Below are 14294 nucleotides of genomic sequence, written 5' to 3'. Positions count from 1 at the left end.
TATATAAGAGTAGCAACCAGCTAAAGAAAGGTTAGGCAGCTCATGGGGGATGGGGTGAGATGGGGCTAGATTTTAGTGATCCACCCAGTGAAGTCAAATTAATGAATCCTGGGAGTCCGTTTGAGTTTGTATTGTAGTTTGTGTGTCATCACACTGATACAGTGACAGGATAGGGGTCTTTCAAACTTGAACTGATTGGAAGGAGTATCCTCTTCTGAATGGTGCAATAATAGCCTATAACATAAAATTCTTTATTTGTAATGAGGTCCACAGATCCATGACATTGCATAGTCTGAGCTGTGCATCCTTGCAGGTAGACCAAGTTGGAATGTCAGACATTGCTATTTTTAGCCTTGTACCCAAACCAGGTCATGGACTGAGAGACTTGGTGCTGTGGGCTTTTCTTTGAAGTAATGACATACCCAGGGAGTGCTTAGTTTTTTTCCCGAGGCCATGGAAATGCCTCAACTGGCTCAGAGGTGGAGCTATGCCTCCCCAACCACTGACAAGTTTGGTCTGCCTCTAAGCTTGCATAGAGCAGAGGACCCAATATCATGGATCTGTCAACCTCATTATTCCAAAAAAGGAAATTTTGGGGCAAGACATGGATACATTTTCCTAACCTTTTGTCTTAAAGGAGAGCTTTGGTGAAGACTACTTTTAGAAGCTGAATCTTGAGCTTTCCCGAGCTAGATGGGAAAATCATAGCAGCTGGCCTGACTCTGCCTACTTGTATTGTAACCACTGAGCTATAATATAGTACAAATGGATTGAAAAGTACAGATATGCAGCATGTAGTGTTTGCTATTTCAAAGGCTTAGTTGATATCCAAAATAATTTGTGCATTACATGTGTCTGGCTGCACTTGAGTCCTACTGAGGTAAATAAATCTCTGATCCAGAGTGTGAAAAGTTGAGTAACCAAGCCATATTAAGTTTCTGTCTTCGTACCTAGGCACACCGTTCCTGCAGCCTTATGGAAGGATGCTCAAAGCAAAGGCCAGCCATGGTATGAGGACACTTTGGGATCCAACCATCCTGTAATCCTTTACTTGCACGGAAATGCAGGAACTAGGTAAGGAACAAGCATCAGTTATAAAGAGGGATAGCATTTCTTCAATTGTATGTATTCTTGTTTACATTGGATTCCAAAATCGGGCCAGATAATGCCAGAGCAGTTTGTTTCTGTGGGTTAAAAAATAACACCTGTTTTTAAAAATGGAAATACTTCGGATTTAATAAGTGTGGGGAAGGGAGAACTGACTACGTTGGATTTACTGCTGGAATGAGTTGTCATCAGTTGCCTTTCCAATGCATTGTCTATCACACTCCTTCATCCAGAGGTCTGGGTATGAGAGAGACAGGATGAGTGTTCCATATGCTTCGCGGAGTGGCAAGAGGCTTTTGAACTTACTGGGTCAAGTGTGGGAGGGAAGGGAGCACTTATTTCCAGCATTGTCAAATGTCTGGCCACGTAAACTGCGGAATGAAAATAGCGGTGAGAAGTTGGCTATGCCAGTTTGCTCATGCGCAGCCGAAACATGAATGCCAGATGCTGCCGTCAGTTCATTTTATAATTTCATGTTGAGGAAAGGAAAACAAAGGCAGAGAGAGCAGTTGTTGAGTTTGTGTAAGTTTTGTTATTGTGTTTATACTGGATATGTGTTTAGAGCATAGGATAGGAGCATTTTATAAATCCAGAGTAACTGTAGATACCTTTTTTGTGTGTGTGTGTGTAAATTCTCAGGGCTTTGTTCTGGGGTCCTAAAAACCATTAGTATGGTAGGACCTTACATCAGTGGTTTCCGCAGACATCAGCATGTATGGGCAAGCTTACCATCCTATCTCTGTGTCTGTCCCCTTTTCCTTACCAATCTGTATATTCCAAAGTACGGTGACCAGGTGTCCTGATTTTATAGGGACAGTCCTGATATTTGGGGCTTTTCCTTTTTTAGGCTCCTATTACCTCCCACCCCCTTGTCCTGATTTTTCACACTTGCTATATGGTCACCCTGTTCCAGGGGTTCTCAAACTGGGGGTCGGGACCCCATGGGGGTTGCGAGGTTATTACATGGGGCGTCACAAGCTGTCAGCCTTCACCGCAAACCCTGTATTGCATCCAGCATTTATAATGGTGTTAAATATATTAAAAAGTGTTTTTAATTTATAAGAGGGAGGTCGCACTCAGAGGCTTGCTATTTGAAGGGGGTCACCAGTACAAAGGTTTGAGAACCACTGCCCTATTCCAAAGAGTATTGGCACATTTCAGAGTTCATTAACACCCATGTTCTTTTGAAGCCAACATCCACTTTAGAGAGTGTCTACGCTACAGGGAATGCAATAGTTAGGTAAGGTATTTAAAATGTATATTTGTAGAATACCAGCATTTGTCCATATTTAATTAGAGACCTGGAGGAAAAAGTACAACTCTGAAGATAAGTGCCTTTGGAATCTTAAATACTAATGTCTTTTCCTCCTCTTTCCCTAAATTTCCTTTCACAGAGGAGGGGATCACCGTGTGGAACTTTACAAGGTAAGTGACTCCATGCGTCCTCCAAACTGTTGCATTACACAGATTGAGCAAATAAAAGCACTAAACGTGTCATCACAAAATATCCTGGTCTTATTGTACTTTTATAGAAAACGAATTAGTTCTACAAGCCTGTGAGTATTCTCTCCTGGTTTTATAGATTATATCTTTCCCTTTATATTGGTGTCAGCGTGCTGGTGCCTGTAAAACGATCTGATTGCCATGCTGCTTATCCTGTGAAATTCCCTTTAGCAAAGCCTTCTTAAGTCAGGTCACTTATCCAGCGCAATTTGGCAACTCAAAAGAGGCGGATGAGTGTTTCTTTTCCTCCAAAACAAAGAGCAACTGAGTTTCGGCAACATGGCACCTAGTGTTTAAAGAGAACGTAATGAAAATATCATCTCGATTTTTAGTTTTCTGGGAACCACTGCATTCTGTAAGACATTTTCCATTTGCCCAAATGGACAAATTAGCTTTGTAGTTATTGTATACATGAGCAAGAAAGTTAAAAAACACACTACAACTGCTGAAATAAATGGAGCCTGTGCATAGTCTAGTGGATATAGCAGAGGACTGAGTGTGCAGACACTTGGGTTCTAGTCCTGGCTCTGCTGCTGCCTTGTGGCATGACCTTAGACAAGTCACTTAACCTGCCTGCCTCAGTCAGCTCATCTAAAATATGTTGTAACAGCTGGACTCAAAAATTATACTTGGTCCATTTGCCAATGGTATGTAAAAAAGAAACCTCTGTAAGTGCATGTAGCGGCAAACTCAAATTGGCTAGGTTCTGGCCCCTTTCTTTGAGGCTGCCTGTAGGTTCTGAGCATCAGTGGAGTTGCCCAGAGTCTGGAAAATACTAGAGCTGCTTAGAAAAGATGGAGCAGTTCAGGTAGTTTTCCCTAACTTCCCTTGCCCAGATTACAAATTTCTGAGCAACTTGGTATGTCTTGCAGGTTGCAGCAATGAGATCAAGATAACATCACTGCTGCATGGAAAATAGATGAGCATCAGATGTTCGGGGGTGATTATTTTGGTGGGGTGTGAAGAAGATCACTAGAAAAATTGAGAAACAACGAGTAAGCTAGAGGAAGGAGAGAGAAATGGAGTGGAGCAGCCCTTCTCAGCGCCGGTAGTTGGGTGGTGGTGCCTGGGAAGAAGAAAACGCAAATCCTTAGACACGTACCTGCTAAGACCAATAGGAAAGTTGGTGATGTGGGAGTGGAGACATACCTGCGATGTCCACTGACAGTGCTCTGTTGAAGTTGAGTTTCTGCCCCTCCCCTAAACGCACCCTGGTGTCTTGGCATAATAATTTCTAAAGCACTTCAGGGTTAGCTGATGAAAAGCACTGTATAGGCACATATATGATTATGGATTACACTGTTTAGGACTATAAAAGGGAACTCAGTTCCCTCACACGCATCCAGCTTCAGAGACTGTCATCCCTATAGTCAAGGGTCCCCCCTGCCGCCAGTGGCAGCTGGGGGCGCCCTGCCGCTCATGGGGGTTGGGAGTTGGGAGGGGCTCCTGCCAGCGGCAGCAGCTGCTGGAGTTCCTCTGCTGCCAGGGGTGGCTGAGGAGCTCTGGGGTGGGAGCTGGGGGATGGGGGGGGATTCCCTGCCACCCTGCAAGTCTGGGGAGCTGCCGGGGTCCCCCCGCTGCCTGTGGTGACTGGGGAGTTTGGGGGCCCGCACTGGCTGGTCAGTTGCAGAGGTCCCACGTCGGCTGGGCTGCTGTGGTGCCCCAGTGGCACTGAGGTCTCTGGAAATCACGGAATCGGTGACTCCCGCAACCTCTGTGACGAAATCGTAGCCTTATACGTAATTACTGTCACCCTGTTCTTTTGGTGACCTTTGTTGTGGTGTTGGAGAGCTGATCCAGGCTTCTTTGTTCTGCATATCACAGGCCTGTCCTGTTCACAGCAGTAATTGAAACAATGAGAGCATTGTGTCTTGGAACTACGTATTTATTGGACACAAGCACAAACAGTTGTAGGGAAGACATTGTCCTGTGTACCATCCAGGGGCATGACAGCAAAAAGGTTCTGTTTATAGTTCTTGAAAAATATATAGAGCCAGCCTTTCCTTACCCGCTATCCCCCAGCACACCACACTGAATGTGTCAGAGTAAATCAGTCTTGTAAAGCTAATAGCCATGTGCCTGATGACTAGAACAGGCCACTCTTAGTTTCAAAGTATTCACACAAAGGAGTTGCCCTGATTGCTCCAATTGTCTGGTGTAGACAAGACCTAAAAATGCCAAAATAGACTTTAGCCACTGTAGGTCCTTTAAAATGTTGTAAGTTGGTACAAAGTGATTAAAATCTGGAACTTTAACATCACTTTTGCTAAGGCATTTTAAAAACAAATTCCTTTGTTAATGTGGCAATTTTTTGCTTGTTTGCAACAGAATTTACAAGGGTCATCAGTGCTAAGACATAAATGTAAATCTTCACGATAACAGACCAGTTTTCTGAACAATTTGTTTTAGATGAGACGTTTGTGCTTGTTAAAAACATTCAAAATCTGAAACAGCCACTTTCGATCTATCATACATGTTAATGTCATTAAACATTCACAAGCATCCACAAAATACATTCCATGTATCAGCTGGGTAGGAACAGCTTGTACATTTGAATAATACAAATAAGGTAGCCTTTGTACTGTTTCACTGAAAAATCTAAAGGTTGGGGTGTGGGGTAGACAGCAGCAGAATTTTGAAATCCCTAATGGTAAAATAGTTCCAGAAGAGGCTGTAGCTGGAATGATATCTGTCTCCTTTTGGATTTTTGCTTGATTTTTCAGATTGCACTGATACAAACGAGGCAAGGTGTTGTCTGTTGTTTTCGCAAACTTAAAGCTGGTGTTCATACAGATGAAAATAGTGCTTCCTTAAGACACTGTCACTTGTGCAAAACTATAAAGCCGAGTGAGTATTTACAGTCTCAAAGAAAAAATTCATGCTTCAAGGGAACATTTAGAAAGACTGTAAGGCTCTTGAGTGGTTCGTCTTGTAGTTTATTACTATACAAAAAGCGACCTTAAGGGTTCTGCTTCAAGCCATCACATCTGGAAGAGTGTGGAGTACTGATCAAAACCAGATGAGGGTAACAATGAAATGTTCAGACTCTTCTGGGAGCGCATGTAGAACAAATACCTCTGTGGAATGGTCTGTCTATTTTAGGTACTCCTATGACTCCCATTACCATAGCAGCCAAGCACCTAGCTGTCTTTAATGTGTTTATCCTCACAGCACCCGTATTGTCCCCATTGCATAGATGGGGAACTGAGGCACAGAGGCTAAGTGACTTGCCGATGGGCACATTGAAGTTTAAGGCAGATCAAGGAATTGAACCCAAGTGTCATGAGTTCCAGGCCCCCACTCTGACCACAGGACCATTCTTCCTCTCTGTCTGAGGCTGGGGAAATAAGTAGAAACAAAATTACAATCTGAAATAATTGGATGTGTGCAAGCCCTTGCCTGGATCATTGCGTATTCCCTTCTTCTAGATATTGGATCGTTGCCATAAATTAGAACACGTGCCGTGGAACACAGCTCTCTGTTGCTGGGTGTGACGTTTAAGTGACAGTACAGCCGTTACTCTGTTTGTGGCTGTGTGTTAAATACTTTCTTTTTCTGTTTAGGTTCTAAGTTCCCTTGGTTATCATGTAGTCACATTTGATTATCGAGGTGAGTGTGTGTGTGTTTGTTTATTAGGAAGCTGTGTTTGGCTCTGTCTGTCTTATCTGGACACTGCTAATTCTGATCTTACAGCTAACTGCTGTTTTTTACAGTTTCAGAAGCTGTTACCAGTTAGTTAGACATTTCTTGAATTTTCATTGAGTTCTTAAAATCTCAGTAGAATGTGTTACCTTCTTCAGTGTTTCTCTGATTTGTCTTTTCCTGTGTAGCACATAAACCATGAGATCTTACTACCTTTTCCCCTTCTCAAAGCATGTAATTATATGACCCGCATCACGATAGTATCTGAACACCTCACAGTCCCAACATCTCTCTGAGGTACAGCAGTGCTATTATCCCCAGTTTATAGGTGTGAAACTGAGTCAGAGAGAGGCTATGTGATTTGCCTATAGTCACCCAGGAAGTCTGTGCAGAGCAGGTAATTGGACCCAAGTCTGCCCAGCTCTAGGCTAGAGCCATAATCACTGAGCCATCCTGAAACTCATGGATTGAATGGCCACTGCTGCAGCAATATATTCTCTGTATTTTTTAAGACAGTCTGAGCTATCTATAGGTTTCTTTACTACCCTCCCCAACTTTTGGCATGCTTCCAGCAGACAAGTTTTGAAAGCAGTTAATTGGGAATGCCACCCACTGGCCATGCAACAATTGGATGTCTGGAACTCTGCTCAGCAAAATGTACATTACATCTACTGTTAGTAATGCAGGGAAGTCCATACAATTTCCACTGCTAACAAGTGGTACAGGGTATAGGCTGTTTTAGCTCAGTACTCTTTTCCTAAATCACACAGGCTGAATGCTATCTTTTCTCCAGGCTTGATCTAGTAACGTGTTGCTGCCCTTTCAGAGCATTTCACACCTGCTGTTCAAGGAGAAAAGTCGTAAATATAAATTGTTTCCAAAAGCTCATAAAATTCCTTGTTATAATCTTTTAATTTTAACTCACTAAAGGACCAAGTGAACATCTTAGACTGGGCTGGTGTATAATCCTACATTAGCTTGTTGAAGGATTTGACCCAAGCCATATATATAAATATGCTACTTACAGTCGTCCACAGATTATACTGGTGTTCTGATCTGTGAACCAATATCAAACGCCTGTTGAGTAACAACCTCTTGTAGCTCAGCAGCGACTCTGTTGGACAAGGTCTCAGCAGAATCTACTGCACAGCTTGTACCCCCTCTCTTTAGAGATCAAGCATCCAAATGTTTTGAAAATTTGTTCCTTACTCTTGCTGGTGTGTTTTACCTCTGTATTTGGCACTGGTGTGACTGCTGCTGCAATACTTTGTCCAGTTCTGGTGCCCACAATTTGAGAAGGATGTTGATGAATTGGAGAGAGTTCATAGAAGAGCCATGAGAATGATTAAAGGATTAGAAATCATGCTTTTTAGTAATGGACTCAAGGAGCTCAATTTATGTAGCTTAACAAAGAAAAGGTTAAGGGGTGACTTGATCACAGTCTATAAGTATCTAAATGGGGAACAAATATTGAATAATGGTCTCTTCAATCTAGCGGAGAAAGGTCTAACATGATTCAATGGTTGGAAGTTGAAGCTAGACAAATTGAGTGGAAATGAGGCATACAATTTTAACCATGAGAGTAAATTAATCATTGGAACAGCTTACGAGGGGTCACGGTAGATTCTCCATCACTGACCATTTTAAAATCAAGTTTGGATGTTTTTCTAAAAGCGTAGCTCTAGGAATTATTTTGATGATGATCTTTGGTCAGGAGGTCAGACTAGATGACCACAGTGGTCCCTTCTGGCCTTGGAATCTGAATCTGAGGAGAGGCATTTAAGACCTGAAAGTGGCCGCTCTACATGCAAGAACTGGCCTATAGTGGAACCAGAAATGCAGGATACTGGAACATTCACTTCCAACAGGAGCACCAGCTCTTGCTTTCATTGTCTGCCAAACCTACAATCTGCCTGGCAGCTGACAGTAGCCAAGTTCTAACAGTAGAAGCTTGACTGAGGCTTTAAGCAAGACACGCTAAGACACTGCTGTGCCAGTCTTTTTTTTTTTTTTTCCTTCCAGCTTTAATTTGGCGTGCAGGTACAATACAGCAAGCAAGAATATTCTCACGTTTCAAATGCCTTCACAGTTGTGGGCATGCAGCTTGTTGATGAAGGCATAAGAAATACCTTATTTTGCTGGATGGCTTAGGTGTGACTTAAAATGTTTGTGTTTCAGGGTGGGGAGATTCTGTGGGCACTCCGTCAGAGAGAGGAATGACCTATGATGCACTCCATGTTTTTGACTGGATAAAAGCAAGAAGTGGAGACAATCCTGTCTATATATGGGGGCACTCCTTAGGCACAGGGTAAGCCTCCAATTCAGATGGCAGCTCTCTAGAATAATCAAAGTAGATCTATGTTGATCTTTGACAAATGTAGGTCATTTATGGATAGTGGCTATAATCCATTCTGATGTGTGTCTAAATTATTTTGCAGTGATTAAATTCAGATTCATTCTTTGCTCTTTTTAATTTAGGAAATGGGATAGTGAATAGAACTTGTATCCTAAAATTCCAGAGGGCTGGATTGGAAATTAGAAGGCAGTAAGATCAGCATTGCATCATGTAATTAGAGAAATAATGGGCAGATTGTGGGGAAGAATCGTCACTGGTGTAAGCAGGCCCAGTTCCATGGATAGCAGTGGAGTTGCACCCCTTCATACCAGTGTGTTGTGTGTGTTTTTTTAAAGCCATACCCACTGGATTCCATCCTGTACACTCTTGAAAGGGTAAAATTTTGTGTAGCTGGAAAATATATTTCTCAAACTATCTTACTGCACATGTGCATGATTTACAGATCAGCACTGGGGCAATTAAGCCGTTAAAATGGTGATTTCACTTGTAGAAATGAAGTATGAAAAATTCTTTAATAGCTCGACATAGCAACAAAACTGAATGCATTGCCTTAATTGGCAGGATGCGGATTGTGAAGTCGTTTCAGACACGGTCTGGCTATTGGTTCATAGTAAAAAGTTTTGGAATCACTGACTTAATAAGGCAACCAAACCAACTGCTTTTTGTTGTCTTTTGCAACCACCATTGCATATATGCATCCTCCACCCTGGCGCCGGGACACTAACACTGGCCTGTGGGCAGGGGAGACCCTCAGGGGAGGAAGGGGAGGGCGAGTTGGAGAGTGAGCCTGGCCTGCACTCACCCCTCAGCACGGCTCCTGTCCCACAGGCTGGGCCCGTCTCCGGGCGTTGTGACCCAGCGCATGGGGTTGCAGCAACACCCATGTTTGGCCTAGCCACCTCTCCATAAAGACAGAAGAGCAGCCAGGCCAAATGTGAATGAGTGGAGTTGTGACCCAATACTTAAGGTCACAGTGCCACTGAGGTTTGGTGCGACTGCTCCTCTGTCATGGGGAGGCCTGGCCAAACCTGAGGGGTGCTGCGACCCTGTGCACCAGACCATGATGCCCTTACCAGGGACCTGGGTCCAGCTGCACAGGACAGGAGACACTTCTAAGGGGTGAGAATGGGGCAGGCTCATTCTCACACACTCTCCCCTGAGAGCTGGGCTGGGAGAAGCAGGTGTGCACCTAGGCCAGGGCCCAGTGATGGGTTAATCTGGCCCTGGACATGGCAACCATCTAGAACCTTCCTGTGTCCCACTTGTGGGTCAGGACCCACCATTTGGGAAACACTGTATTAAGCTGCCTGCAAATTTAACTTTGTGGCACTTCAGAACTGAGTGACTTTCTGGAGAGAGCTGACTTTTGTTAACGACATTGCAAAGCTCTTCCCAGAATTGAAAGGAGGAATTACCCCACGGAAATGGGAACACTATGAGGATATGTGTTCCCAGATCTGTCACCATTGTAGACATTAGACTGTCCTGCTTTGAGCTGGGGGTTGGACTAGATGACCTCCTGAGGTCCCTTCCAGCCCTGGTATTCTGTGATTCTATCGTAGTGTGTAGTTTATGATAGGCAAAGCCTGCAATGGAAGTACTGGGATATTTTATATTTACAAGAGAGAATAAGTGTCTGGTCTTAAAAGGGGAGGGGCAGGGAATTTTTTTCAAAACACCCTGCCCGAACCCTGCCCGTACAGTAGAATGCAGTTGTCACTTCAGATTTTTCTGCCTATCTCTCTCCTGTCTTTGAAAATGTGCTGCCTTTAATTAATAAACAGCTGTATTTCTATAAATGATTGGACGCTCAAATTGACACCGGTTCTGTATTGCTGGAACGCCTGCTGTTGCACAAATCATATGGGTAACAGTGAAGTGTGAATATTAAATGGTAAGTGTTTATCTGAAATTTGTAAGCTTCCATTTTCTCTCCCTCCACTCAACCCGCAGTCCTCCTTTAGGGCCTTGTCTGCACAGCTGAAAAAGGTGTGTGGTTTACCTTTCGGTAACTAATATGCATGAGCTGTCCCATGACAAAAACACAATGAAGACTAAGAGGTAAACTAGGTAAGGTCAGGCCCAGTGCTTTTATAGCAGTGAAGACAAGGCCCAAGGTCTCAGCTTGCCTGATGAGCTGAAATTTGCAAGCTCTTGAGCTGTGCATCCCAGAGCACAGTTACCTATTCCAGAGTGAAAAGAAAAGGAGGACTTGTGGCACCTTAGAGACTAACAAATTTATCTGAGCATAAGCTTTTGTGAGCTATAGCTCACTTCATCGGATGTATCTTATGTCTGCATCTGTACGAGTTTTTTCATGAAGTTGATAGATTTCCACTCCATACGGCTAAATGCTGTGCCTTGCATAATGACAGGTTTCAGAGTAGCAGCCGTGTTAGTCTGTATTCGCAAAAAGAAAAGGAGTACTTGTGGCACCTTCGAGACTAACCAATTTATTTGAGCATAAGCTCAAGCATAAGATGCACAAGTACTCCTTTCTTTTTTGCGAATACAGACTAACATGGCTGCTACTCTGAAACCTATTCCAGAGAGTGAGTGTGTGTGTGTGTGTGTGTGTGTCACGGGAGCTCAGCAGTAGTGGGGGCCAGCAGAGGAGAATTTGTGAGCAGTAAGAGGACCGGAGAGCCTGTGGAAGCGGAGCCTTTGGGAAGCAATGTGTGAAAAGAGGGGGAATGGCGGTCTGCTGGAAGGTTTCAATGCAGGAATGCTGGTCATGTTAGGAGAGTGCGTGGAGCATGAGTAAGGCTACGATTTAGTCACAGGTATTTTTAGTAAAAATCACGGGCAATAACCAAAAAGTCACGGCCAGGGACCTGCAGTGAGGTTTACTAAAAATACCCCTAACTCTAGGGCTGCCCCAGCTGCTCAGGCAGTCCTGAGGTCAGCGACGCCAGCAGCTGAGGAAGTCTTGGAAAGTCACGGAATCCGTGACCTCCTTGAAAGACTCGAAGCCTTAAGCATGAGGAACTTGGGAGGGCAGATTCTGTGTCTGAACTGAAGAAAACTCCTGCATCTCTCATTGACTGTGACTCATCTCCCAGCTATCTCTATGTCCAAGGAAATGGAATCTGGCTGAATAGCAGCTCCTTTAATCTCCAGTCATATAAAACAGAGCAGTAGGGAAGAGGAGGAAGTATTTTGAGGTGTTCTTTAAGCCCTCTGAAAGTCTTTCCAGTATCCGAGTGTTAAGAATTGCAAAACATCAGTCAGTTGAGCCACTCACTGTCTTGCCCTGTTGCCTACACTTCCAGCCCTGACGCTGGCTTGAAGTGCAGCTGTCTTGAGATCCGTCTCAGAGATGGATCTTCCAAGTGACAGTACGTCATGCTATCGCTTTGAGTTGCTGCTGGTCTTTAACAGTGAGTAACGAAAACACTTGATTTAACACTAAATTTATTTTTTTTTCCTTTTAGAGTTGCAACAAATTTAGTGCGACGTCTTTGTGAAAGAGGTAAGGCTAATGAGAAAGGGGCACTTGCTGTGTGGCACAAGGTCCACTTATGGCCCTAACTGCTGCTTGGTTATCTGCTCACTTACCTTGGTCTGACTTCACTGCAAAAGTAATTTTATCTTATGCTTTTGTATAGTATACTCTTACTTGGAACATAATTCCCCAAAACTTTTATCTTTTAGTATTATGTAAGCCTTTCCCAATGCAAACCATGGCATCCGTCAGTGTGAACTTTGTCTCTCTCCTTCGGTGGTTGTATTACCAAAAATTATTTTATTTTATTCAGAACTTTCAATGTCGTATGGCTAGATGGAGTATTTTAGTTTTTGGTTTGGCAGCTTTCATAAGGGTTGAATTAACTTAGACACCCCTTCTTCCCCACTCCAAAAATGCAACTGTAAAGCTTTCCAATATTCATCACAGCTCTTTAAAATGACTTCATGAGCTTGACCGTGACCTCGGTACGCATATTTGTGCTGCACATGTTCCCAGCCATAACTCAGTGGTTCAAGGGAGGATCTGAGGCACATGTAATTGTTTTATGTACCTTTTCAGACATTAAGAAATGGGTAACTCATGTCACTATATCTGAGAGGAGAAAATATTGTCTCACTTTGCAAATGTACCCTGTCTTGTAGCATCTCTAGCATATAAAGATTGCCCCACTGTAGCTCCACTTCTGATATATTTGCTCTGCTTTGTCTTAATTCACTGGTGTTTAGTGCTTTAACAGGCTGTGCTGTGTGGTCCTATTTCAGAAACTCCTCCAGATGCCCTAATACTGGAATCACCGTTTACTAATATACGTGAAGAAGCAAAAAGCCATCCGTTTTCAGTGGCAAGTACAGACTTCAGTTTTTATTACCTCATAATTTTAGTCACAAAAACTTAACATATTTAAAAATTACTCTTGGGCATTACTAGCACATACCTGAGTTAGTTCTGTAAGCCCTCCCCCCCCCCCCCCGGTGATTGCCAGTGTTTGTTATTAAGACTAAGACATGTAGGACACACAATGCCTTTGTAGAAATGCACCTTACAAATGAAATTAACAACCATATTTGGAGTCTGATGCAAGAAAAGGAAAATTGGGAATGAAAAGTAATAAATCCAGGGGTGAGAAATACAGACCAAGTTGGCTATGTCAGTGGGGACTGTGTTTCCCACCACAGGGTTCACCAGTGCAAAGGCATGGTCCCCTGCTGACATAAGGCATGACTGACACACTTACAGTGAGTAGCATGTGAGTGCAGATGCCACTCAGAGGAGGCTCAAAGGAGCATCAAATACAGCCAGGGTACGCGCTGTTTGGGGCTTTTAAAACTGTGCTATTTAATAATCAACATTCCATTTCATAGCCAACCAGTCCAGTTTTGAGCTGGCTGAATGTGGTGGAGAAGCTGGGCCAAGAAGTTAAAATGGCCCAGACTTTCAAATGAGTGCGCTTCTGCCTGAGGCATGGAGCTGTGTACACACACATGCAGATGCAAATCCAGCTGGCATCCGCACATAAGCGGTGTTATACTCCTAAATCAGGAGTGCACAAAAGTGCATGTACATTTAGGTGTACAGCTGTTTGAAGGTTGGACTAAAATAATTACCAGTCCTCATGGTCACAAGGCCATGTGTGGCTACTACAAGTGCACTCCCTGGGCAGGATTGGTCCTGTGATGTAACTGGAAACACTTCACCTACCTTGCAGCTATGTGGGTTTCCATATTATTGGAAACAGCAGGGTTGAAAGCTTTGCCACAACTCATACCCTGACTACTTGCCAGTGACTCTCCTGTGCAAGCCAGGTACCTGATGGCTGGGTGAACCTCCTTATGGTCACATCTCTTCCTAGCAGCCAGACTTCTGTTTTCCCAGGGTGGATGGTGAAGTTGCTCTGACACCCAACAGAGGTAACCAACACACAAATAAGCAAACCTGCAGGCCATGTCAATGTGGCCAGGCCTGTGGGAGCTCTTGTGACATTCTGGGTAAAACAGCAGCAGATTGATACCCAAAAGGACTCAAGCAGCAGCAATGCTGATGTTAGCTTGGAGAACTTGGCCCTTAAAATCATCCATGACTGTGCACTAGTAGCCAAAACAACGACAAACAGTGAAGTGTCTCTGCAGCAGTACCTGTGAGTTTGGATGCATATACCCCAGTAAGCAACGTGATATCTGGTAGTGTATAATGCTCTCTTATTCCAGGCTGGAATGGTCT

The 14294-nt window shown here is 43.6% G+C and overlaps 1 protein-coding gene across 1 annotated transcript in view; it reads left to right on the top strand.

Moving 5' to 3' along the window:
- The window catches only part of ABHD12 (abhydrolase domain containing 12, lysophospholipase), a 51675-nt gene that overhangs the window by 26063 nt on the left and 11318 nt on the right, over positions 1–14294 (top strand). The window contains exons 4-9 of the mRNA XM_048842259.2: positions 955–1074; positions 2502–2532; positions 6174–6219; positions 8431–8560; positions 12043–12080; positions 12839–12918. Of these exons, the coding sequence (XP_048698216.1) occupies positions 955–1074; positions 2502–2532; positions 6174–6219; positions 8431–8560; positions 12043–12080; positions 12839–12918 (445 nt within the window). The remainder of the gene's footprint in view (positions 1–954; positions 1075–2501; positions 2533–6173; positions 6220–8430; positions 8561–12042; positions 12081–12838; positions 12919–14294) is intronic.

Source organism: Caretta caretta, chromosome 3 (genome assembly GCF_965140235.1).
Source record: "Caretta caretta isolate rCarCar2 chromosome 3, rCarCar1.hap1, whole genome shotgun sequence".
Classification (NCBI taxonomy): domain Eukaryota; kingdom Metazoa; phylum Chordata; order Testudines; family Cheloniidae; genus Caretta; species Caretta caretta.
The sequence above is the reverse complement of the archived record's forward strand: the minus strand, read 5'-3'. Positions and strand labels throughout refer to the sequence as shown.